Source organism: Ursus arctos, unplaced genomic scaffold (assembly GCF_023065955.2).
Source record: "Ursus arctos isolate Adak ecotype North America unplaced genomic scaffold, UrsArc2.0 scaffold_14, whole genome shotgun sequence".
In the NCBI taxonomy this organism is placed as follows: domain Eukaryota; kingdom Metazoa; phylum Chordata; class Mammalia; order Carnivora; family Ursidae; genus Ursus; species Ursus arctos.
Window position 1 is genome coordinate 2871787 of NW_026622808.1, and position 26316 is coordinate 2898102.

Sequence of the window (26316 nt, forward strand, 5' to 3'; positions counted from 1 at the left end):
AGTTAGCGTCCTTCGTGCAGGTGGCCTGAGCCTCTGTTCATGTTAGTATTACTTTGAGTGGGGGTAAGGCTTTCCCAAATGGAGACACTGACTCACTGGAAGCCATTAGTGGGAGATGGTGGAAGCTACTGGCTCTGTCATTTACTAAGATCACAGCAGCATGCTTAGCTTTTTATGTCTTAAGCTAGGGTGACTAAAAACTTCTGCGACATGGCAGACTGATACTCCTTAGAAACTTGAAGCACCATTCCCTCTTCCCGTTGTACACTTCCTGTATTGCCAAGCTCGAACCCAAGCCCGGAAAATGCGAATGAAAGAGGAGTTTGTGAAGAGGTGAACAGCCGATTGCTGATCTTTGCTTTACAGACAGGAATTTGCTCTTGCTGGCTATGAATTCTGCATTTCAACTCTAGAGGAAAAAATTGAAAGAGAAAAGGAATTAGCAGAAGACATGTTGTCAGGTAGGGAAACCTGACTGTTTTCTGGACGTTGCCTTTTTGCCACAGAGCTTTACTGTTACACTGTAATGGAGGGAAAGGTACCTGAATCGGGGGAGGGCGAGTTACCCATTTGGGGAATTAAGTGGCTATTTTAAGATCTCAGCAGAAGGTTTGGAATAAGATGTTTTGTTTAAATGACTTGATCACTGTTTGTTCTTTTAACCCTTTGGTGACATGTTCATAATTTATTTGTTGAGTTTACTGTATATGTTCTCTAGAAAATTGGGGCACGGAAAGGGAAGGTCTTTTTCTTTTCTCTTGATTCAGCTACCAGTCACAATGCTGCTTGATTGATTACCTTTTGGTCTTAGATATGTACCAAGTTACAAAAGGTGAAGAGAAACTCAGGGTTTTTTGTTTTTTTAAGAGTTTTTTATTTATGTAGAGAGAGAGTGAGCTAGAGCACAAGCGGGGGGAGGGGCAGAGGGAGAGGGAGAAGCAGACTCCCCGCTGAGCAGGAAGCCCAACGTGGGGCTCGATTCCAGGACCCTGGGATCATGACCTGAGCCGAAGGCCGATGCCTAACTGACTGAGCTACCCCGGTGCCTCGAGAAACTCAGGTTTTTGTAGTTCATCTTCATTATGGCGGGAAGAACATCAGGAATGATGTTAGGAACAGAGCGGGGTGGTCAGGATGCTCTCTAGCTCTCAACTGTTCAGGTTTCTTAGCATGGTGTGAAATATCGGGACTTCTCAGATTCAGCATTGGTAATGCTTACTTCACATGTACTCTGTGCCAAGAGCTAGCAAGATGCTAGCGAAATGTGGCCAGCCCTTGTCCCTAAAGCAATACATACGACTTGAAAGAGTTACCTGTACTCTGTTGTCTTCAGTTTTCTCACTCTCTCTCTTTTTTTTTTTTTTTTTTTTTTTAGGATTTATTTTTATTATTTGAGAGAGAGCCAGGGTGGGGGCAGAGGCAGAGGGAGAGTCCCAAGCAGACTCCACACTGAGCGTAGAGCCTGACACGGCTTGGTCTCGTGACCCCGAGATCACGACCTGAGCCGAAACCAAGAGTCAGACACTTAACCAGGTGCCCCTCTTCCGGTTCTCTCTTGAACGTCAACCGGGTTTTCTCTTCCATTACTCTGCTGAAGCTGCATTTATCAAGGTCATGAGTTCTCAGTCGTTACCTTGCCTGCTCTGCTTACTAGCAGCTCTGACCCCGGTACTGGAGACACTTTATTCACTTGGCTTCTGGGACACCTCACCGGTCACTCACCTTCCCCTTTGCCACCTCTAAAGTTAGCAGACCTTGGGGCTCACACCCTAGGAGATAACATTTAGTCCCATACCTTTAAATATCAGTTACACACCTTCACCCCCAGCTTACACATGGACTACAGACATGAACTGGGTAAAACTGTCTACTTGACAACTTGACCTGAATGTCTAGTGGTCATTTCTCACTTAACATGTCTGAAACGGGTCTCTTCATTTTTTTTTAAAGATTTTATTTATTTATTTTGGGGAGAGAGAGAGAGCACGTTGGGGGGAAGGGGCAGAGGGAGAGAGAGAATCCCAAGCAGATTCCAAGCTGAGCATGGAGCCTGATGTGGGGCTCGATCTGACAACCCTGACTGAGATCATGAGCTGAGCCAAAACCAAGAGTCAGACACTTAACTGACGGAGCCACCCAGGCGTCCTGGGTCTCTTGATTTCTGCCCCTTACATACTGGCTTCTCTACCAGTCAGCCCAGTCAGTAAATGGCACCGCCATTCACTTAGTTGCTTTAGCCAAGAACCTACAAATCACCTATGATCCCTGCCTCACTCCTGATGGGAAGTCATCATCCCTCAAGGTGTATCCATGTCAGACCACGTCTCATCCTCTCACCCTACTGCTTTGGTCCAGGCCATTATTGTTTCTTGCCTGAACACCTGTAAAATCTCCTCAAAGGTTTTCCTGCTTCTTTCCCTCACACAGTCTGTTATCCATGTAGCAGGCAGAGTGGTCTTTTAAAACTCAGTGCCTTTGCATCGCCTTTAGAGTAAGTTTCAGGACCCCTTGTCCTGTAAGGCCCTGCATGCTTTGACCCCTGCCTACTCCTACATCATCTGCTCTCCCCCTTGCTCATTCCACTTTGACCACACTGGTCTTGTCCCTGCTGTTCTGTACAAGCTTGTTGCCATCTCAAGGCCTTCTCACTTGCTCCCTTCTCGGGAGGCCTGTGCTGACTGAAAGAATGATCTCTTCCCACCTATCCTTTACTTTTCTTCTTCACACTTGAAAGTAGAAGTGTGTGCGTGTCTGTTGTGTGCTCACGTTTATGTGGCCACTAAAAGTATACTTTTGCTCCAAGTGTTTTTTTATTTGTCTTCCCTATCAAAGAAGGTTAGGGATTTCATCTGTTTTTTTTTCACTGCTGAATTCTTTGCACTAGAACAGTGCCTGGCACGTAACGGAGGCTCAGTAATTGTTGACTATAAGAACAGTAGACCAGGGAGGGTTTCAGTGTGATATGGAAGTGCTTCTAGGGAATTCACAAAAGATGTAAAAACAAGTCTAGCTATCAAATAAGTCACTTTTGAACTACTCACACCCTTGCTTTCTTTCATTTGTAATATTGACTCTAGACTGTTTCTTAAAAGTTTCTTTTTTTTTTTTTAAAGATTTTATTTATTTATTTGACAGAGAGAGAGAGATAGCCAGCGAGAGAGGGAACACAAGCAGAGGGAGTGGGAGAGGAAGAAGCAGGCTCACAGCGGAGGAGCCTGACATGGGGCTCGATCCCATAACGCCGGGATCACACCCTGAGCCGAAGGCAGACGCTTAACCGCTGTGCCACCCAGGCGCCCCTGTTTCTTAAAAGTTTCTGACTCCACAAGTAATACGAGTGCAATTAAGGAAATTTAGAAAAGCATTAGGAAGAAAAAGATAAAAATCATCCATAATAGTACTTGGAAAAAAACTACTGTTGATTTTTTAGTGTGTGTCTTTGCAGGCTTGTTTTTCCCCCTATGCTGTTTACATTTTAAAAAATAAATTGGGGATCATACTGTATATGCTTTTTTTTTTTAATTTAGTAAGGTATTGTGAAAACATTTTTTTTTTCCAGGCGAAGGAACTCTTGTTAGAGAAAGCAAACTAATTTCTATTATAAACGTTGTTATATTTTACTAGTTAGACGATACAGAAAATGTGTTACGTTATCCTTAATCTTATTTTTTCTAAAGAAATATATTCCACTCGATTTTATTTTATTTTTTTAAGACTATTTATTTGAGAGAGAGAGTGTACACACACGCATGAGCAGGGGCAAGGGCAGAGGAAGAGAGAGAATCTCAGGCAGACTCCAAGCTGAGCATGGAGCCGGACGTGGGGCCTGATCCCATGACCCCGAGATCACGACCCAAGCTGAAACCAAGAGTCAGTCACTTAACCAGCTGCACCATCCAGGCGACCCCCCCATTCCATTTTAAACAAAGTAAATCCATTATTGAATTCATATGCTTTTAATTGACATGACTAACTCTATCCCAGAAGTGTTTACTTCAGCTCGCGTAAAAACTTGGGCTAGGGTACTCATTTTGTTCCTCATGTTGTAAATATGTATGTAATTTCTGAGGAAATGCCTATAAAAAATTAAGTGAAAATAGCAGATTACTAAACAGTATAGTTAAGAGGAGCCTAATTTTCTAGAATATGTACATTAAATATAGATATAGAGTTGGGTTGCATGATACCAAAATATAGACAGTGATTATCTCAGGTTGGTAAATTTATAGGGGATTTATGTCTTATTTGTGTTTTTCTGCATATTCTATAGTTTCTTAGAACAAATTATTTTTTAAACTATTTTATTACCTATATAGTATAAGGAGTCAAGGAATGTTCTAAGAATTAATTTAAAAATAGCATTTCCTTGCCACATGGCTTCCTGGAGTCATTGTCAACTTTTTTTTTTCTTTTTTTAAGATTTTATTTATTTATTTGACAGAGAGACATAGCGAGAGAGGGAACACAAGCAGGGGGAGTGGGAGAGGAAGAAGCAGGCTTTCCGCCGAGCAGGGAGCTGAATGCGGGGCTCCATCCCAGGACCCCGGGATCATGACCTGAGCTGAAGGCAGACGCCTAACAGTTGAGCCACCCAGGCGTCCCTCGTTGTCAGCTCTTAATCAATGTCCTCTGGTATTTTCCTTCATATTCCCAAATAACATAAAATTATTTCTTGATTTATTATTTTTAGAATCTGTTAACTTACGGAAAAGTGAAGACGCAGTGCGGCTTTGGTTGTGTCTGCGTTATTACGGATATATCAGTAGTGCGTGTTGTTAAGCCAAGTCACATGGTCACGTGAGCGCATCTGCTTTTGTGTACGACTTTTTTTTTTTTTTTTAGATTTTATTTATTTATTTGACTGAGAGAGACAGCCAGGGAGAGAGGGAACACAAGCAGGGGGAGCGGGAGAGGAAGAAGCAGGCTCCCAGTGGAGGAGCCTGATGTGGGGCTCGATCCCAGTACGCTGGGATCACGCCCTGAGCCGAAGGCAGACGCTTAACGACTGCGCCACCCAGGCGCCCCTGTGTACGACTTTTTGTTTCCTCTGAAGTCAGAGGTGTTTTTGTTGCTTGTTTTTTATGTGTATGATTGTTCTGTTACCCGTAGTACTTGCTCTTCTTAGTTGCTAAGCTTCTCTGGGGCTCCGGGCCGCCTGTCGGCTGGCTTGCTTCCTGGCGTAGCTATCTGCAGCATTCAGTCCTCTTCCTGTCATGGCCTTAGTCACTTACCGCCTTTCTTCCTCTGCTGGTCATCTCCCACAGCTTTTGATCTTTGCCCTCTCGATTCTTCTGTGTTGGTCTTTTTTTTTTTTCATTGTAGCTTTATATCTTTTTCATCCTCTAACCTCAATTTTAGCGATGCGTTGGGAGGGAGTAGAGATACGTGCCCGTGTTCAGCCCAGGATGGCGTATCTGCATGGAAAGGAAGTGTTCTGTGACGACATAGGTGGTGTCCAGATCTGTTTCTTTAGGTTAGTGTCTCAGACAAATTCCAGGTCAAAAGCAGCACATTTTAATATCGTTGATGAATATTGCAAATTTGCCCTTGAAAGGACTGTATTAATTTACATTTTCTGGTTCTGCGAATTTATTTGCTTTGTGACTTTGGTCAAATTAAGTAATTCCTATGCGCTTTTGATCTTCAGAATGGGAATAAGAGTAATACTCTCTCGTAAGACTGGTGGGAAGATTGAACGAGTCAGTATCAGTAAGGCACTTCGAGCAACGCCTGGTACAGAGTAGCTACTCCAGTGTTAACCATTGTTAGTTTTCATTATTGTAATAAGGCGGTGTGCCCCTTCTCAAAACTCACTGGTTTTGTTTTTTTTTTAAGATTTTATTTGTCAGAGAGAGCACAAGCAGGGTGAGTAGGAGAGGGAGAAGCAGGCTCCCCGCTGAGCAAGGAGGCTGATGCGGGGCTCGATCCCAGGACCCTGGGATCATGACCTGAGCTGAAGGCAGACGCTTCACCGACTGAGCCACCCAGGCGCCCCAACTCACTGATTTGTATAACCTTTGCCAGATTGGTGATATGGCCGTGATGCATAACTGGCTTTTCTTTGGTAAGCAGTGAGGTTGATCATTTATTGGTGTTTGGTAAGAATATTAACTCGGGGGGCACCTGGGTGGCACAGCGGTTAAGCATCTGCCTTCGGCTCAGGGCGTGATCCCGGAGTTATGGGATCGAGCCCCACATCAGGCTTCTCTGCTATGAGCCTGCTTCTCCCTCTCCCACTCCCCCTGCTTGTGTTCCCTCTCTCGCTGGCTGTCTCTATCTCTGTCAAATAAATAAATAAAATCTTAAAAAAAAAAAAAAGAATATTAACTCTGTCCCGTCAGGTTTTTTCTTTTCCCTTGCTTGTGTCTATAGAGTTCATAGTTTTGTGTTTTTCTTGTTTGTTTTAATTAAAATAAATGTGAAACTGACATTTGTATAGTTTAAGGAATAATGAGAACAGGCAATGACCCAGCACTAACAACACCTTTGCACCGTCTGTGTGTCTGGCCCCAGTCGCATTCCCCTTCCCACCCCAGAGATACTGCTCTGCTGAAGCCTGGGTAGTTTGTGCAGGTTTCTTTAAAAAATTTATATAAATGGGGCGCCTGGGTGGCTCAGTTGGTTAAGCGTGTGGCTCTTGGTTTCAGCTCAGGTCATGATCTCAGGGTCCTGGGATCGAGCACTCAGCAGGGAGTCTGCTGGAGATTTTCTCTCCCTCTCCGTGTGCCCCTTCCCCCTCACCCTGCGCACGCACGCGCTTTCTCTCGAAAATAAATCTTTAAAGAAAGAAAATTTATATAAGTGAATCACACAGTATGACTCGCACTTGCCTTTCATCTTTCTAGGGTTAGATCTAAATTCATTCATGTGTATTTTCCTTGCTTTTATTAATCTTAAATAGCTATCTAGAGTTACTTAGAATAGCTGTTCTATGCCAGGTATTCTAGGATTCAAGTAGAGGCAAGTGAGGTGAAGTCCCTGCTCTTCTGGGGTTTAAGGCTTAGAAAGGTATTTTCAGCTTTGAAATCAGATAAATATTCAGCCATCTTTCCTTTAAATTTTTTTCTTTATTTCTAAACTCTTTTAATGTAACTTTTTAACACATCTGCAGTAAATTTTGGTGTGATGCTGGTAACTACTTTCTTGAAGATGGTAATCGGTCAACGTTACGTGCTTATTATAGATGAGTATACGCTTGCATTTCTTTTGGGGTTTTCCATTCGATTCATTCATCTGATGGCTCTTAGAACAGTATACGTTGTTTGAATGATATGGTAGTAAACCGATTTCACACGTGCTGCTTTTGTAAAATTTCCATTTTCTTTTCACTCGGTTTTTACCTGAATTTTATATCATTTTGTCCAATCCCTAAAGTGCTTTGAATTATTAGATTTGTATTATGTTATTAAATGAATTTGGGGAGATTGCCATCTGAATAAGTAAGCATTTCATTGCAAATAGCAAAAAATCTCAATTAATTTACACTAAGCAGTAGAGCACTTACTCTCTCATGGAACTGGCAGTTCGGCAAAAAGGCTCTGGCTGTTGAGTTACTTGACACGCGGCTCACTGAAATCCTGAAGGGGGAGATTCTTCCCATCCCCTCTTGCTTCATTCTCAGTGTGTTTTGGTTTTCTCTTCATGCTCCCCCTTGTAGTTGAAAAGTGACTGTACTAGGTCCCAGGAATCTCATTCAGAAACGGCACCGTGCAGAGGAAAAGGAAACTTCTTTGGTGTTTCCTCTTAGAATCAAGGTGATCTTTGCTGCAAGTTCCCAAGTAGATTCATCCTTATTTCTCATTGGCTGGAATTTGGTTACATGGCATTTCTGACGCCATCCTTGACGGGAGACGTGGGAGTAGCATGATTTTCTAAAACCAGCGGGATTCTCCTCTGCTTGAATTACGTGACAAAAGCGTGGATGCTGGAACAGACAGCAGCTCTGCCAGCCAAAGTCCCTCTCTCCAATATCTTTGCGACACAGACACACCTCGGAGGCATCACGGGTATTACGTGATCACGTAATACAGGGCCTCAAATGACGTTGTTTCCTGGTGCACATAAAACTGATGTTTACGGTGTGTAATCACAGTATGGTCACAAAATGTACCCACCGTCACTGAAAAATACGTTATTGCTGGAGACTGTTAACCGTCATCTGAACCTTCAGAAGTTGTCATCTTTTTGCTGGGGGAGGGTCCTGCCTCAGTGTTGATGGCTGCTGCCGGCTGAGCGTGGTGGTGCAGAAGGGTGGGGTGATGGTGGCAGTTTCTTAAAAATAAGACAACTATGAAGTTTGCTGCATCGATTGACTCTTCTTTTCACAAACGATTTCTTTGTAGCACGAGATGCCGTTTTAGCCCCAGTAGAACTTTCCAAATTAGAGTTAGTCCTCTCAAACCCTGCTGCTGCTTTACCAACTAAGCTCATGTAATACTCTAAATCCTTTGTTGTCATTTCAAGATTTTTCACAGCATCTTTACCAAGAGTAGATTCCATCTTCAGAAACCACACTCTTTGCTCATTCGTAGGAAGCAGCTCCTCGTCCATTCAGGTTTTATGATGAGATTGCAGCCGTTCAGCCACGTGTTCAGGCTCCACCTTTTTCTTTTAAATAAGATTTTATTTATTTGTTTGTTAATTTATTTATTTAAAAGAGTTTTTTTGTATTCATTTGAGAGAGAGCATGAGCACAGGGGGAGGGTCAGAAGGAGAGGGAGAAGCAGACTCGCTGAGCGCGGAGCCCAACTCGGGTCAATCCCAGGACCCCGGAATCATGACCTGGACTGAAGCCAGACACTTAACCTACTGAACCACCCAGGCAGCCCTGTAAGATTTTTTTTTTAAAGATCTATTTATTTGAGAGCACGTGTGTGCATGCGTATGGGGGGAGGGGCAGAGGAAGAGAATCTCAAGTAGACTCCAAGCTGAGTGTGGAGTCCGACTGGGGGCTCGATATCATGTCCCTGAGATCACGACCTGAGCTGAAATCAAGTCAGAGGCTTAATCGACTGAGCCACCCAGGTGCCCCTCAGGCTCCACTTCTGCTTCTAGTTCTTTTGCTGTTTGCACCACATCTTCAGTGACTTCCTCCACTGAAGTCTCAAACCCCTCAAAGTCATCCATAGGGTTGGAGTCAAGTTCTTCCAAACTTCTGTTCCTTCCTGTTGATATTTTGACCTCTTCCCATGCATGACGAATATTCTTAATGGCATCTAGAATGGTGAATCCTTTCCAGAAGGTTTTCAGTTTACCTTGGACCGATCCATCAGAGGAATCACTATCTGTGGCAGCTGGGGCCTTGTGAAATGTATTTCTTAAATAAGAAGACTGGAAGGTTGAAATGACTCCTTCATCAACAGGCTGCAGAGTGGATGGTGGGTTAGCAGACCCGACACGACATAAATCTCACTGTCCATCTCCATCAGCGCTCTGGAGTGACCAGGTGCATTGTCAACGAGCAGTGATATTTTGAAAGCAATCTTTTTCTGAGCAGTAGGTTTAACAGTGGACATAAAATATCCAGTAAATTATGCTGTAAACCGATGTGCCGTCATCCAGGCTTTGTTCCGTTGACAGAGCACAGGCAGAGTAGATCTAACGTAATTCTTAAGGGCCCTAGGATTTGGGGAGTGGCCAGTGAGCACTGACTTCAGCGTAAAGTCACCAGCTGCACGAGCCCCTAGCAAGAGCGTCAGCCTGTCCTCTGAAGCTTTGAAGCCAGGCGTTGACTGCTCCTCTCTAGCTGTGGAAGTTCTGGATGGCGTCTTCGTCCAACAGGAAGCTGTTTCATCTGTGTGGAGAATCTGTTATTTAGTGTAGTGGTTCAGTGTAGCGTATTATCTTCATGAAGATCTGGAATCTTCCGGAGAACTTGCTGCAGCTTCTATGTCGGCCCTTGCCGCTTCGCCCTGCACATTTGTGTTACAGAGACGGCTTCTTTCCTTAACCCTCGTGAACCAACCTCTGCTGACTTCAGACTTTTCTCCCGCAGCTTCCTCACCTCTCAGCCGTCACAGAATTGAAGAGCATCGGGGCCTTGCTCTGGGTGAGGCTTTGGCTCAAGGGAATGTTGGGGCTGGTTTGACCTTCTGTCCAGGCCGCTAACCCTTTCTCCATGTCAGAGCCTGCTTTGTTACCATTCGTGTGTTCACTGGAGTGGCACTTCTCATGTCCTTCAAGAACTTTTGCTTTGCGTTCACAACTTGTCTCACTCTTTGGTGCAAAAGGCCCTGCGCTCAGCCTGGCTCAGCTTCTGAGATGCTCAGTTATTTATAGCTCTTGATTTAAAATGAGAGACATGCGACTCTTCCTTTCATTTGACCACGTAGGGGCCGTGATAGGAGTATTAGTTGGGCCTGATTTCAATATTATTATGTCTCAGGGAAGAGGGAGGCCCAAGGAGAGAGAGAAATGGAAAACCATATGGGCCAGATCTCCTTTAAAGGGGATTCTCTGGTAACTCTTTTTCTTCTTTTCTTGATCAGTATTCATATATTTAAATTTCTTCCATTTTCTTGATTTGATTTCAGTATGGAGGACAGTACCAAGAACACAGTGTTAATAAATATCTTGAATGGGGCGCCTGGCTTGGCTCGGTCAGCAGGGCATGTGACTTTTGATCTTGGGGTCGAGAGTTCAAGCCCCACGTTGGGTGTGGAGCCTGCTTTAAAAAAATAAATAGAATTATGTTTTTAAAGCATAACTGACAGCATTCTGTTACGAGTTCATATTTCTTTTCTAATTCCTAATCTCATGGATTTATTTCCTCTCTTTAAGAGATTTTTTTCCCCCGTAGACTCCTTTCTCCTCCTTTTCTTGAGCTGAAAGTTGCATTCATTTTCATATTTTAAATAATCAAAACACTTCTGAAAGTGGAACTGTTTTTGGTTGCTTCTCTGGCGTCAGAAATCTTCGACGTCCGGGGCCTGAGTTTGAATTCTGGCTCTTCCGTTTCGTCACAGTGTGACTGCAGACAAGTCACGTAACTCCTCTCTTCTGGGTTTCCTCATCCATGAAACGGGATAAGAGTAGAACTGTTGTCTACCTTGTAGAGTTGTCAGGGGAGGTAAGCGCTCCAGGACGGTGGCTGGCGCTCATTAAGGACTCTGGAAGAGTTTGCTGAATGGGATGCCTTCGTGAAGTTATTAAATGTCTTGGCTTTTTACATGTTTACCACTCTCGATGTATGTAGGACCTTCCTGACTGTTCGGTTTCTCTCCCCTGATTGGTTTGGGGTTGTTTTGCTCTGTTTCTAGTTTCTCAGGTGGAAGATCGGGTTGTTGGTTTCAATCTTTCTTTTCGGATATGTGCATTTGCAACTATAAATTTCCCTCCACTGCTTTAGCTGCGTCCTATAAATTTTGGTCTGTTGCGTTTTCAGTCTCATTTATCTCAAAGTATTTTCTAATTTTTCTTGTGATTTCTTCTTTGATCTTTGGGATATTTTGCAGTGTTGATTAATTTTCACATATTTATGAATTACCAATATTTCCTTCTGTTGTTGATTTTTAAGTTCATCCCATTGTGATTAGAAAACATGCTTTTTAAAAAAATGATTTCAGTCCTTTTATTTTTTTATTATTTTAAAGATTTTTTAATTTATTTGAAAGAGAGAGCATGAGTGGGGGAGAGGGAGAAGCAGGCTCCCAGCTGATCAGGGAGCCCAGTGTGGATCCCAGGGTCCCAGGATCGTGACCTGAGCCAAAGGCAGACGCCCAACCAACCGAGCCACCCAGGTGCCCTGATTTCAGTCCTTTAAAATTTACTGGGACTTGTCTTATGGTATAGTATGCGGTTTGTCCCAGAGACTGTTCCACGTACATTTGAGAAAAATGTGTATTTCTTTGTTGTTGGTAGAATGTTCTATATATGTTGGATAGATGTAGTTGGTTTCAAGTATTGTTCAAGTCCTATATCCTTGCTGATTTTGTCTAATTCTAGACAAGATAATTTGGCTTTGTGATTTTCTTTTTTCTTCATACACGTTTTTATGCTGTTTAAACGTCCTAGATAGGTATCTTCATTGTGAGTTATCCCTTCGTTAGAAAAATGATTTTAAGTCATTTTATTTTCAGTGTGTCTTTTGTAGAAGTCTATGTTTGGATTTTTTTAAAACCTAATCTGAATATTGTTGTCTTGTTAAACAAAAAAAGCCTATTTAAAATTAGTATTGAGAGGGATATTTATCTAATATTTTGCATTGAAAAAAATGCTTTCCAAGGCGCCTGGATGTCTCAGACGGTTAAGCATCTGCCTTCAGCTCAGGTCATGATCTCAGGGTCCTGTTATCGAGCCCCACGTTGGGCTCCCTGCTCTGCAGGGAGTCTGCTTCTCCCTCTCCCTCTGCTCCTCCCCACTGCTCATGCTCTCTCTTGTACTCTCTATCAAGTAAGTAAATAAAATCTTTTTTTAAAATGCTTTCCATTTTTGTTACTTTTTTTGTTCTCAGTTCCCTCTTTTTTTTTTTTTTAAGATTTTATTTATTTATTAGAGAGCACAAGCAGGGGGAGCAGCAGAGGCAGAGGAAGAAGCAGACTCCCCACTGAGCAAGGAGCCCAACACGGGGCTTGATCCCAGGACCCGAGATCATGACCCAAGCCAGAGGCAGACGCTTAATCCATTGAGCCACCCAGGCACCCCTTTCCGTTTCCTCTGATAGGGACTTTTTCCTCGCTAAAACTTCCACTTACAATTTGGAGGGAAGGCATACATAGGGTTTTCCGTTGCTTCTGTGAGATGAGGTGAGTACGATGAAGCATTCTTTTGCCTTTCCCTACTTGTTTTTTGTCTACAGTCTGGAATTTTAGACTTACTGGGATTTATTGCAGAGAATTTTGCAGCCAACTTACTTGCCTTCTTTTGGAGGTCGCCTGTTTTCTCGTGCTGGGTTGCTTTGTAGGAGTTGGGGGTTTTGTCAGCATGAGGTTAGGGGGCTTAGTCTCTTTTCTAAGATGCAGTTCTCGTGAGCTTCCGAATACATCTTTGTGAACTAGGTGTGTGCTTTTGTTCAGGCAGGTCCGCTACTGGAACATCCGCTTCTCCTCTGTCCTTTGTATGTGTCCCCCCCTCAGTCTCCTTGTCTCTATTTTGGGAATTTCTCCAGTGTGTCATCCCTATTACTGTCTGACCATTCAGAAAAGTTAGTTCTGTGCCTTTCTTCTGGATTTTTTTTTTTTTTTTTTTTTTTAAGATTTCAAGCAAAAATGAAGTGGAGTGACTTTAACAGATTCCTGTGGACCTTCCCCGCAGCTTTGTCAAGCCGGAGTATTTACCGTCTGTGCTTCGGAGTTCTTTTTTCTGGGTTTAAACCCTGTGTACTCCCACTTGGTGTAAATACTATTCTGAATTTGGTGTTTTTTGGTTTGTTTTTTTAATTTGTTTTTGATCTTTGTCATTCTTAGTCCTGTTTATTACACTTGTATATATCAGTAAACAATATACAACAGGACTAGTATGTTTTTAAACTTTAAAAAAAAAAGTTTATTTATTTGAGAGAGAGAGCACGCACGAGTGTGGCAGTGGGCAGAGGGAGAGGGAGACGGAGAGGCAGACTCCCCGCTGAGCAGGGAGCCCAGTGTGGGGCTCGATCCCAGGACCCTGAGATCATGACCCGAGCCGAAGGCAGACGCTTCACCGAGTGACCAGGTGCCCCAGTGTGTGTTTAAACTTTATGTGTTATACACTTGTTTCTGCAGTTTCTCACGCAACATTATTTTGTTGAGATTTATCCATGCTGATACCTGAAGCATCAGTTTTCCGGTCACAAAGGCCGGTTTCCTTGCCGAACCAAATGTCTGCTGGGTTGCATTGTCTAGAAGAGGTGATTCCCTCTAATTGGTCCACTGTGGTAGGGGGTGAGGGTAAAGAGTGACACAGGCTCGTGGTGGCCCTGATGGCTCCATTCCCCGCAGCTGTGGTCTAGGATCCCCCTGAATGAAGGCACTACAGGTCTCCTGTAGATGGACGTGAAGGTTCTTCCTGTTTTACTATGGAAAATAAGAGCTCCTTGAACGCTCTCGGACCGGTGTCTCTGTGCAGACACGTGAGCTACTCCGCAGGGAATGTCCCTGTGTGCGGGAGTGCTGCCGTGCGTACACTAGGTATTCCCAAGTTGCGTATCGGTGTGGTTTTACCGGTTAACATTTTCACTAGCAGTGTGTTTGTGTTGTTGCTCTGTACCTTCGTTGTTGTTGGACTTTGTTTTTTGATGATCTGGTGGGTGTGAGATGGAATCTCATGGGGTTTCAGTGTTTTTTCTGATGCTAGTGAGATACAGACTATCTTCTCGTACACGTACTGACCATGTGGATTTCCTGCTCTGAAAATGGTCTCTTTATATCCTTTGCTTATTTTCTTTTGAAGGGTTGTCTTTTTCTTAATGATTTATAAGAGTTCTTTATGTATTTGAACAAAATATAAAAATTTATATTTTGTAGGTTACGTATCTTTTTGTGTCCCTGTCTTTTCACTTGGGGGCATTTCACATGCAGAGATTAAAAATTGAATGTAGTCGAATCTTTTGATATTTTCCTTTATAGTCCGTGCCTTTTGTGTCTTGTTGAAAAAAATACTTCTTTGTTCTAAGGTCAGAAAGATAGTCTTTTCTAAATATTAGGCTTTTTTACATTTAGTCTTTACCTAGAATTTTTAATGTGAATTGAAGTCATGAGAGAATTTTTCCTCCTTCATCGACAGGGTTATAGCTCAGGACTATTTTATTAATCATCCTTTTCTTACAGATCTGTGATGACATCTGTTGTTGAGTTTTCATAGAATCGTGGAGCACCAGTGTTGTTGAATTCTGTAATTAAAATTAATTTTTGGTTTAATTATTTCTTTTCCATCTTTAGTTCTGTACCTTTATGTTTTTAATTTTCTTATTTGTTCATCCACTCAACCAGTCCTCCAAGAAATATTTTTTAAATGCTTGTCACGTGCCATGCATGTTACTAGACATGGAGAGACAGCTGTAAATAAAAGGAATTTGCTGCCTCCTGGAGCTCAGTTTCTAGTGGAGGAAAAACACACACACGCTCTCCAGCAAACGATAGTATCCAAGGATGATTAAGTGCTTCGGAGACATGTATGTGAGGGAACGTGCGTACGGGGCACGTGTAGGGGCTGTACGTCGTTGTATAGGAGGGGTCAGGGAAGGCCTCGTTGGTAAGAAACCTGAGGAATGGGAGGGGATAAGCCAAGCGGCAGTCTCTAAAGAAAATTCTAGGCAAAGGAGGAACCCGTGCAAGGCTCTCAGATGGATCATACTGGCCGTGTAAGTGATTATTCAGAACCTGCTTCGTTCATAGTCTTGGATTAGTCGATTATCTAAACGTCTTTTGAGGGCGAGGCTCCTTTTTTATTGTCTGCTGGTTCTCATTTATTGTGAATGTCCATGCTTACCACGTTTGGACGATAAATTGATCTAAAAGCCCAGCAGAGTCTTACCTGGAAGATGAGACTCTGGAGTGGTTTTGTTTACTCCAGGCACTCAGGTCCAAGCCGCAGTGGATGCCGAATGTAGACGTCAAGCTCCACGCGGCTCAGGCCCGTGACATAGATTTCCGTGGTTGTCCTTTTCCCCCTAGATCCCGGGCTAGCCCGTGCAAGCTCCTCGGGGTCCCCGGTGGGGACAGGGTCTGGGGAGGGGCGCGCGATGCCTATGACGGGCATCTGGTTTTATGCAAGGGGCTTCAGATCGGATTCTCTGGTTGGCAGAAGGTGAAGAACTCAGTTCTGGAGTACAGAGCCGCTCAGGCCACCCCCACAAGACCAACGCAAACTGGGCTCTCGTGGCAGGTCCCACGCTTTCTGCTCTGGGTTTCTTACTCCTGTTGTTTGGCCCTTGGGATTTCCTTCTCTCGGGAGCTCAGCTGTGCGTGTAAAAGGACAGAATTGATCTCACTTTCGAAGCAGAAGGGTTTTCAGATGATCGGTCATCATTAGTGGAACCAAAGCCTTGTTCAGAACCAGTATCTTATCACATTCCTTTTTAGTCTGCGTCCATGTAACTCTGTGTTTGATAAATTGATACATTAAATACACTGATCCATTCTCACGTTCCTGGAACAAATGCTGCGTGGTCCTTTCCTTAGTGCATTTGACCAATGCCATTTGCTAATATTTTGAGTAAAAATTTCTGCGCTGAGTCTTGTTTGTTTCATGGGCAGATTTGAGGTGGCTTCTCTTTTTCTCCGGTTAGAAATCATTGTGAAAAAGAATTACTTATCTAAGTTCGAAGAAATAAATACGACCTCCCTCTCGGATTCAAATGATCCTTTGAGGGAGGCTCTGTCTGAACCATCCCAGTGTATTTCTCAGCTGTTACTGGCTATCTGATTTGTTCGTGTCTAATTTCTAGCAGTTTTTATAGTAATATTTCAAGAAACTATTTTAAATGTTACTGCTTAGAAAAGGAACTCTTTCGGTACTTCATTAAAGCTGTGACATTTTCTCTTAATTTGGCGGTCTGCTAAAGGTGTTGTTGCAGAGCCATTTTGTTTCTCCCTTAGTCTTGTTTTTAGAGAAGTAGATTCTCCAAAAATTATTTTCATTTTTCGTATTACAGAGTGTGATATGAATTTGAAATGCATTTTTCTTCACAATGAAAAAATATTACAGCTAAAATCTTACCTCAGTAATCATTTCTAAAAATCTTTATCTTTTTTTCCATTCTGGTTAATTTCCGTTGTTGATAACAGTAGTGATGATTTTTCCACTGGAATTACCTGTCATTTTATTGTACTTCCTAATTGAAAAATATAAAAAGGACTTTTTAAAAATCTAGCAATATTTAAAGAGAATTAATAGAAATCCCAGGAATAGGAGTTGGCAGTCATTTCTGAAGCATAGAATTTTTAGAATTGGAATAATTATACATTGTTTTATGGTATTTTGGGGTTATGACGAACAGGTTTTGTCTTTAAATATTCTCAAAGAACGTGTGTTTTAGTTCAGAGTCTTCTGTAACAAATTACTTATCTTCTTGGACTTTTGTTTGTACTTGAGGACACAGAGATTTGTCTCATTCTTCTCATTTTCAACTGCCTTTTTTCGTTAGATTATCTCACAGTACTGTTCACAGCCCCTCAATTATATAAGCTTTTGCTCATAGATATTTGGTTTCAGCGTTTCTTCCTGGTAGAGAAATACGGGATCTTTACCTGTGGTAGGTAGCCGGGGCCGTCTTCTGTTGGCTTTTCTGTATTTATCCGGACACCCGAATATACTCTAGATATTTACGCAAATAACTTTTATTTATGGTTTTTGAAAGTGTGTTTGTAAGGCGATCTATTTAAAACTATCCCTAGTTTGATTTTACGAAGAGGAATATATACTTTTTGTATATGATTAGGTCAAAGCAAGTAACTTCAGATTTCTGCTTTGCGCTGTCTCTTAACTTTCACCCTCTGATCACATGTCAGCAGCTGTCTTGTCCACCCCGAGTTCACGGGCCTGTTTAGCCTCTCTCTTCAGTAATTGCTCATCCTGCTGTTTGGTTCCGTGGTCGTCTTTAAGTCTCCGGAACCTGTGAGGCAGGGAAGGAGCGGTGTTCCACGCGAGTTCGCTGCTCGTAAGCCCGACCGCACGTCATCGGTGCGTGTGCCCTCGTTCGCTTAGTAGCTTCTCGGAGGGGAACCTTTCTGTGGCGTTTGCCCGCACTCTAGCTAGGTCGTCCCCGTGTCCGCGGCCCTCGGGTCATCGCTCCTGGGGCTTGTGCGCCTCGTGGCCGGTGTCTGTGCTCGGGGTCTGCGTGTTCTGTTCCTGTGGCGCCAGGTGTTTGAAGTTCGTTCCTCTCCCGACGTTGTGTCGTCAGTACTGTCACTGGTTCCGGAGCTGCCGTATCATTGCAGCCTTTCCTCTTCAAGACACAGGTGGACTGTTCTTTCAGTCGCTTTGTGACTTTCTGGCTCAGGATTCTGAGTGTGCTCTGGCTCCTTGCCGCGCATGCCCTTTTTGCACCTGAAAACTTTGATTTGCCCTATACTTTCTTTGTTGTTAACTCATTCTTGGAATTTACCTTTACCTGTTTCTACTAACTACAGTTTCGACCTAAGAAATAGTGCTCCGTCCCTTGACGCGCAGGCTCTTACTTAAAGTGTGGGGGAAGCGGGGCGCCCGGCGGGCTCAGTTGGGAGAGCGGGCCGCTCTTGGTCCGGCCCTGGGATTCCAAGCCCCACGGTGGGTGTAGACGTTACTTTAAAAAAATAAAATCTTTAAAAGAAAAACGTGAGGAAAACTTTGTCATTTAATTGGATATTGCAATATTGTGATTTTAAGATATGGCCCTTCAGATGACCACATCTCTTTCTGATGTGTGCTCGGGCTTTGTCCCCAGTTCCTGGCTCAGAGCTCCCTAAGCCCGCGGACTTTCTAGTGTTCAGAGTGATCAGGGTGTCCTTTGGTATGCTCATGAGGAGACTTCGGGCCCTGTAATCAGAGGGTAGGTGAGCATTCAGTCCCACCCCTGACCTTGGGAGGGGGGCGTAGGTTTAACCAGTCGCACCTGCGTAGTGGAGCCTCCATAAAAACCCAGACAGACAGAGCTCAGAGACTCTGGGTTGGCGAATACGTGGTGGTGCTGGGACAGCTGGTGCTCTTGGAGAGGGCATAGAAGCTTCGCGCCCCTTCCCGTGTACCTCGCGCTATGTGTCTCTTCCATCTGGCTGTTCCTGAGTTCTATCCTCTTATGATGAACAGTAACCTAGGAAGTGACATGTTCTGAGTTCTGTGAGTTCATCTGGCAAATTAACGTAACTGAAGGAGGGAGGCCCGGGAAGCTCAGACTTAAGCCACCTGGTCAGCGGCACAGGTCATAACCCGGACTTGCTGTTGGCACCTCCGTCGGAGGGGGTCGGCCTGGAAACACAGTCGCCAGCTGCCGTGGGAAGCGCGGGGCTCGTGACTGGTGTCTGATGGAGGAAGGGGGCGCGGTCCAGGAGGACTGAACCCTCAGCCTGTGGCATCCGATGCTACCTGGGTAGACAGTGTCACGATCGAGGGCGTTCTCACACAGCCTGCTGGTGTCCAGAACGGCTCGTCGGTGCGGGGACACCCCCTCCCCCCACCGCACACACTGCCAGGGGCCCGGGAACAGCTCGGACGTGAGGGCGCCTGCATCGGCGCCTTCGTGTAACAAAGCGGAAGGTCAGGTACTTCCCGAAGACAGGACACGCCCTGGGGGTCCCGCACTGTGAACGCGTTTGTGGGCCTTGCTAACAAGCGGGCGGCTGAAGCAGCTGGGCCGCTTCTCTGCCTCACTCTCTCTCGGGCTTCTGTTACACGCCAGCACTGCTCTGTTTCCTTCTTAGTGGAAGAGAAAGCCAGCACCCACCTCCTCCTCGGCATGTGCTTAGACACCTATGCTCGCTACCTTCTGTTCTCCAAGCAGCCGTCACAGGCCCAGAGGATGTACGAGAAAGCTCTGCAGATTTCCGAAGAAATGCTAGGAGAGAGACACCCCCAGGTAAGGGAGGAGAGCAGAGAGAGGAGCTGGGAAACAAAGCGTTCAGAATTCCCGGCTGTGAGGTGCCACACTCACTGGGGACGGATCTCAGCGGACGGTCCCGGCTGTTTCCCGTCCGCACGCCCACCCCCGGCGGCTTGCTTCAGACAGGATCTGAGGGGCGCCTGCGGGCTTGGTAGAGCGTGCGACTCTTGATCTTGAGGTCGAGAGTTTGAGTCCCACGTTGGGCACAGAGATGACTTTCAAAAAAAAATTTTTTTTAAGAAAGGGTTTGAGACCCCGCATCAATTACTGGGTCTGTCCAGAGCGCCCTGCATGCGTATTGGCTTACACAGAGCAGCCTTTCCAAACAGTAGGTCTAACCAGGCCCCCTGGGTGCTTCCAGGCCCTCAGGGTACACGCCCAGTGTTTTGGAATCCTGAGCCTCAGTAAGAATCTTAGGAGGAACAGGTTAACCCGTGAAGGTTCTTGGCTCCCTCCCCCACAGGTAAACTGCCACGGGGAGCGGGGGGAGGGGGAAGAAGGGAGGGGGGGACTGCATTGAAAAGTCAGAACCACTGACATGGAATTTAGCCACAGCGTGCAGAACTCTCTGTTCGAACAGCGAACACGCTGACCTGAAATCTGTGTGTTTCTCCTTTATCGGATTAAGTTCTTAGAGGTGAGAACTGGATCGCTTGTCTGTGATGCTTGGTACCCCCAGCATAGGACACAGATTTTAACCGGACTGAACATGTCCCAAGGCTGGGGTCGATGGGCAAGGTATTGGGCTGTGAATGACCCTCGGGAAAGGGATTTAGGTGACAGAGTCCCCTTCACGGGATATCATGGAGGAAGACGACGACAAATCTGGAATTCAAATCACAAGTCCTAGAACTGAGGCTTAAAGTGTGGCTTCAGGGGATGAGGTGGGTCTGCTGCTCTTAGTCTCACCATTTTAAAATGTTGATTTTGGGAGTTTTAACATTCAAGACCCGTAAAGGGAATCTTCCTAAAATCAATAATCCGTGTATTTCTTCTTCTTGAGGAGTCTCGGAGTCCCGCGTAGGAATATTAGAAGGCGCTGGAGGCTGGCTTCTTGGGATTGCTGAGCCTTAAATGCATTGCTACAGCTGCTGCTTGCTGGTGGGTGGGTGTGTGTGTGTTTCTAACTTGATCATTAGATTAATAAGTAATATCCTGTTCCCAGGTTTCTAGATTTGTATTATTTTCCTGAGTCACACAGATGCTGTCTACGGTACAGTGTGAATGATAAACGTCCGTGGCTTGTTACAGGCTGATGCCCTTCGCCTTCTGTGGAAAGCTAGGAACCAGGAAATCCTACGCATATATTCGGTTGACCAAACTCCAGATGGTTCGACCTGTATAGCTGTTTTGTTTTTTAATGGCCCCGCTTTCTCTTGCGTATAGACCATCGTGCTGATGAGTGACCTGGCCACCACCCTGGACGCTCAGGGCCGCTTCGACGAGGCGTGCGTGTACGTGCAGAGGGCGTCCGACCTGGCGCGGCAGATCGAGCACCCCGAGCTGCACATGCTGCTCAGTAACCTCGCCGCCATCCTCATGCACAGAGGTAGGGCGCCCCGGAAGGGCACCGCCGGGCTCGGGGGGGGGGGGGGGGTCCCTGGAGGTCGGCACCTGTGAGGCGGTTCTAGGGAGGGCACGGAGGAGGCTGGCGGAAGGGCCCGGAGAGGACGCGCGTGTGGCTGCAGTGTCGCTGTGCTCGGCTGCCAGGACTCCGTAGTGCCGCGCCAGCCCCGCGGGCCGCAGGAAGCTCGAGCCCCGGCTGCGGGGGCACCCCCGAGTCCCGCTGTGTCGGCGCTGGCCGGGCCGGGGGAGCGGGAGGGGAGGAGGCCGCGGCCGCCGCGCTTCGGGAGCCCAGGGCGTGAGCCGCGTGCGCGCCCCGGTGCTGGCCCGGCGGAGTCTGGCAGAATCACTCGGAAAACCTACATTGCTCTTTATTCTCCCTTCTCTCCGGGCTATTTTAGAGCGATATGCACAAGCAAAAGAGATCTACCAGGAAGCGCTGAAGCAAGCAGAGCTGAAAAGAGATGAGGTTTCTATACAGCACATCAGGGAAGAGCTGGCTGAGCTGTCAAGGAAAAGCAGACCTTTAACTTAATTTTATGAAGCGCTAAATGCCTTTTTGTTGTAGGGAATTTTCAGCAACAGCGATTATTCCGGTCTCAGTGACACCCAAATCAATGGCTTAGATCCTTTCTCCTTGATATTCAAGTTTTGTCAACGTAGCTGTGGTGAAGGACAAGTTGTATACACTGCCACTTTGTGTTTGTAAAGGACACACAGCTTTCACCCCTGGCTGGTTGTGACTCTTAAGGACAGAGGTCAGGTGCTCTCAGTCGTGACCTGTGGTGAGGTGCCGTCCGTGCCGGTCTCAGTGTAACTGTGGGTGGAAGTGGGCCAGGTCTCCCTCGGGTGGGTGTGTGCTGAGTCAGCCAGGCATCTCTCGCCTCAGATTCTCATCCATTGATCCGCTACCCTCTCTTTCACTTCATCGGTATCGGGCAGATCAGAGTACCTGTCTCACGGCAAAGGGGGATTATGGTGAGTTATTTTTCTTCTCTCTTTCATGAAGCCCAGTGTGGGATGTGATGCGTAGTGGAGCAAAAGTATTGTCTTGGTTTGCGCCAGCGTCCAGCATGAAGTCTTAAAGTAGGAATTAGGCCCTTGAAAATATACCATTTAATTATAAGTAAAAGTGAACTGTATGTTTTTATATCTGGTTACATACGACTGTGAAAAAGGAGAAAAGGGAATGAATGCTAGGAACTCTTGTCGATGCTGTTGGAGCACTCCACTTCCCCTGCAGCCGCGGTCCCTGCACCTGCACAGGCTGCACCCCCCGAACCCTCGGTCTCAGGGTAGGGCCTTGCAAGTGTAATGTGTCGAGTCTCCCCAGGAAGGATCACTGGTCTGGGTCCTAGTCCTGGCTTTTTGTGTTTGGGTCTCGGTGTCCTCATCTGTAAGATAGGGGACCGATGAGGTTCTCTTTGTGGGAGAACGTACTTGGTCAGAGGACCGTAAATGAATCGACTACTGTGTTGGAAGAGCCTTATCACGCTGCCTCAGAGTGCGTACAGTACAGACGAGCTAGGCAGATGGGCGTCTGGACCTCCGAAGTCGTGCAGAGCCGTCTGCCTAGGAGAAAGGCAGTTTTTGTAGGTGCCATGAAGGAACACTATTGTTGGTAAGCCTTTGGGGGTGGGGGTGTGAGTGGGAATGATAAACAGATATTTTTGTTTCCTGTGTACATACTGGAAGAATCCTTTCATAATAAACTAGAGCCTCTACAACCACACTGTATGTATTCCGGAATCTTTGAATTTCTCCTAAGAAATAACTTACTGGAGTCAAGAAGAAAACAAAATATTAGAAACCTTGAGGTCCAAATCCTCAGGGATTAGACTAAAACTAGAATTTTATATTTTGCAGATATAAAGTATATCTTCCTGCTTTCTAAGCTCATCTCTTACCACCCAGCTAGCTCCTTCATTCAGGTCTAATGAGAAATAGAATATAACTCAGATTTTCAGTGCAACCCAGACTTAATTTATTGGTTGGTTGGTTTCTGAAAAGTTATTCTTGTCAACCAGTCAACTACTCCCCGTCTGCACTGAGAATGTTTTTACCTTTCCACAGTTGCAGGGGTTACTGAAAGTTAGGTTTGTCACTCCAGGTTTTATTTAAGAATTTTTGATCCTCCACAATGATTCAGCTCATGGTCCCGTCCCGGTGCTGGAAAAACTGCAGGTGTTCTCAGAAAGACCGTCTCTTCCTGTGGGTATTTCCAAGAAAGTTCATTTGCACAGCTGTAAAACAATGGAGTGAAGCAGGAGGACCAACCCCTTGGCCGACTGGTCTGAACTCAAAAGTGAGTTGTTAAAAATAGCATAGTTGAAATGTTTGAGCTATGTCACCAGAGTTTTCAGGGCATAAATATTTAAAAAATGAACCAGCATACCAAAATTAAAGCATTATGAAACTTCCCATCACGAATATGCACTGGAAACCTGGCCGTCAGCATAGCGCTCCGAACAGTACCGGGGAAGACCTTCGTCTAGTTGTGGGGCGCTGAACTCGCACGCATGAGGCGGCAGCTTCGGGACCCTGGAATCTCAGCCTGCAGCGGGCCACACCTGGGTTTACAGCCGACGTCCGCCAGTCCTCGGTCCCTCTCGGTGCCATTTCGGTCCCATCACAGTGGATGGCCACCCTCCCAGGTGCTTTGCTCCGTAGGTAAGCCACGTGCGAGTTCTGTCCTTTCCATGCTCTGCACTAAGAAAGGGTCCTGCGTTCTCTCCTCCCCACGCCGTGGCAGGTGCAGTGGTGACGCGCCCGCAGCGTGAGGAGGAGGGCGGGAGGGGTCCCCCAGCAGAGCTGCGAAAGTAGAAAGTTAGGCTCTCAGCCAACATGTTCACAAAAACCATTCTGATTTGGAGAAGCTCAGGACCTTCAGGGTCCTAGAAAAATATCACCGTCGTCTCTTTTGGGTCTGTTGACACTATAAATTACTAACGGTATCTCAAATAGTAACTTCTGTAGCACATTTACTGTTTTTCATTCACGGGAACAGTCGGCGTGTACGTATGCTAGAGCAGGACCCACCTGCAACGTAGAAGGCGTCGGGTCACTACCCCTGCTCCAAAGTTCATCTTGAGGACCTGAAGTGTCCGGGAGTGAAGGCCTGAACTTCAGACAAACATGGACTCGTGCCTTGGTCGCTCACGTAACTGTGGGCAAGGCCCTGAGCCCGACCGAGCCCTTATTACCACAACAGGGATCAGCCCCAGCGCTAAGGGCCACGTGGGGGTCTCCGGCGCGCCTGTGAAACGCGCGTTACGAAGGAGGCACCCGGTCAGTGGTTATCGTGCCTGCCTTCTCGAGAGGCTGCAGTACTTTTGTTAAAAACTTTAGATCTACTTAGTTCATAAAGTGCTAACTGAATGACTCGGAGAGCCCTCTCTCGCCTTCCCGACGTCAGTGGCACCTTCCCAGACAGCCCCAGCCTCCTGCGGCAGGAGCGTGCTGCAGTGGCCCGCTCAAGCTGTCCGGGAGAAGACTCACACTTCGACAGTTGTTAAGGACGAAACGGACATTCTAGTACCATAATTAGTTTAAAATTCACTCTTTTAAAGTATTTGCTCCTTGAGAGTCAGTGAAATGAAAAGATTCAACAATAAACCCTTGCCCACTAGGAGTCAAAGGGAGCACTGGCATGTGGCGAAGGGGAAGGAACCAAACCGCACGCTCGCCATGAGGCCTCGGGATACAGCACACAGCGAAGCTAGCAGACGAACATTCATTACCTTCTAACTCAGCCAATACCGAGCAACCTATAGACAAAATACTAGTTTTTCCTTAGAAACCTGAAACATCAAGAGCCTTAAATCACGCATGATCTATGTGGCTATGGACAGGGTAGTCAAATTTATTTCAAAACAAAAGCTCTGTTGGGCTGCATCAGATGCAGAAGGAAAGGAATACTTAGGGGCATGGCTAAGTCACCAGTGTGCATAACAGTGAGGAATGCCTCAAATAAGCCGCTTTTTTTAACTTTAAAAACTGAACTATAACATACCCATGCAGTAATATTTTTTCAGTGCTACTAATTGAAAAAAAATTAAAGCCTGCACTGGAAATTTACAGTATGGCAGAATTTTGTTTCTCTTACCTTTGACCCTAATAACGTAATGTACAGGTTTTATGATAGGGTCTGTGTTAAAAATCTAAACATTTCCACAAGATCTGAAACATCCTCGGAAATCTGAATTTAGAGGAAACAAAAGTGGATAAAAGTACAATGCCCGTGACAGCCAACATTATGTAACTGGGCTGTATGAGGTCGTTTAGAAGGCGAGGATTAAAAAGATAGGTGCGGAGTCTGTTGTTTTTAAAATTACCCCCGAAGTTGATGCGCTGATTTGAACGTAAGTACACCAGATACTACAGCAAGGGGCAACACTGCAAAAAAGGTCCTCTATTTACAGAAGAGTGATTTAAAGACATGATGGTTTTCTTTACAAACAGATGTAAGAACAGGAATTGTCCACTTTTTAAAAGCTCCACATTTCAACCCTCCACTATTAGGATCCACCGAACTGCCTGCGTCGAAGGCAGCCCCCGCCCCTCCCCCCGTGCGACTGGCCACATGAATTTCCGTCATTTCTTCATCGCCCGTGGTCCGGGCTCTCCCGAAGTCTCTGGGCACAGTCGGAGGAGGACAGGTGTGCGACCCGCCGCGACAAGCAAGGCCGGCCCGGCGGGCGCGTCAGTCATCGCTGTCGGACAGCGTCTCGTACTGCGCGGAGAGCAGCGGCGCCGGCTCCCGCTCCCACAGGCGGCTCTGCGCGTGCGGCGCCGCGGGGTTCACGGAGGAGGGCGCGCAGGCCAGCGGCGTCGGCGGCGTGCTGCTGAGCATCCGCATCGTCAGCGGGTTGTACGGGAACTGGGTCGAGCCTGACAAAAGGAGAAGCGCGTTCACTGCCCCAGCACCTCCCGGGACGGGGCAGGACACGATGACGCTACCGAGACGGCCCTGGGGCACCAGGAGCCAACCGGAAGGACGCGGGAGGGCCGAGGTTTCGTGACACAGCGTGGCCGATGGGGAGGCACCCACCCGGGAGCCTCGAGGAGGGACGCGTGACCCCAGTACGAGCACGAGCTTAGCGGGGCTGAGCCCGGACGCGAAAGCGCGGGGCTGGGCTGCCAGTGAGGTCTAGAACGGGTGCTTCTATGGAGAAGCCCAAGTACAACCACCGCACTTTAAGCTCTAAGAGTCTACGCCGAGAACGTCTGGACTCTTAGAGTTAAAGGCAGGAGTACAGGCTCAG

At 46.1% G+C, this 26316-nt stretch overlaps 2 protein-coding genes across 27 annotated transcripts in view; one reads left to right on the top strand and one right to left on the bottom strand.

Annotated features, from left to right (window-relative positions):
* The window catches only part of TTC19 (tetratricopeptide repeat domain 19), a 28759-nt gene extending 5975 nt beyond the window's left edge, over nucleotides 1-22784 (top strand). Inside the window, exons 7-10 of the mRNA XM_026521081.4 lie at nucleotides 367-461; nucleotides 19311-19465; nucleotides 20876-21038; nucleotides 21454-22784. Of these exons, the coding sequence (XP_026376866.1) occupies nucleotides 367-461; nucleotides 19311-19465; nucleotides 20876-21038; nucleotides 21454-21587 (547 nt within the window). The 3' untranslated portion in view covers nucleotides 21588-22784. The remainder of the gene's footprint in view (nucleotides 1-366; nucleotides 462-19310; nucleotides 19466-20875; nucleotides 21039-21453) is intronic.
* Nucleotides 22785-24886: 2102 nt separating this feature from the next.
* Nucleotides 24887-26316, bottom strand: part of NCOR1 (nuclear receptor corepressor 1) — a 154045-nt gene continuing 152615 nt past the window's right edge. For all 26 annotated transcript variants that reach the window (XM_057311292.1, XM_057311290.1, XM_057311285.1 and 23 more), the window contains one exon: nucleotides 24887-25942. In XM_057311292.1, the coding sequence (XP_057167275.1) occupies nucleotides 25755-25942 (188 nt within the window). In that variant the 3' untranslated portion in view covers nucleotides 24887-25754. The remainder of the gene's footprint in view (nucleotides 25943-26316) is intronic.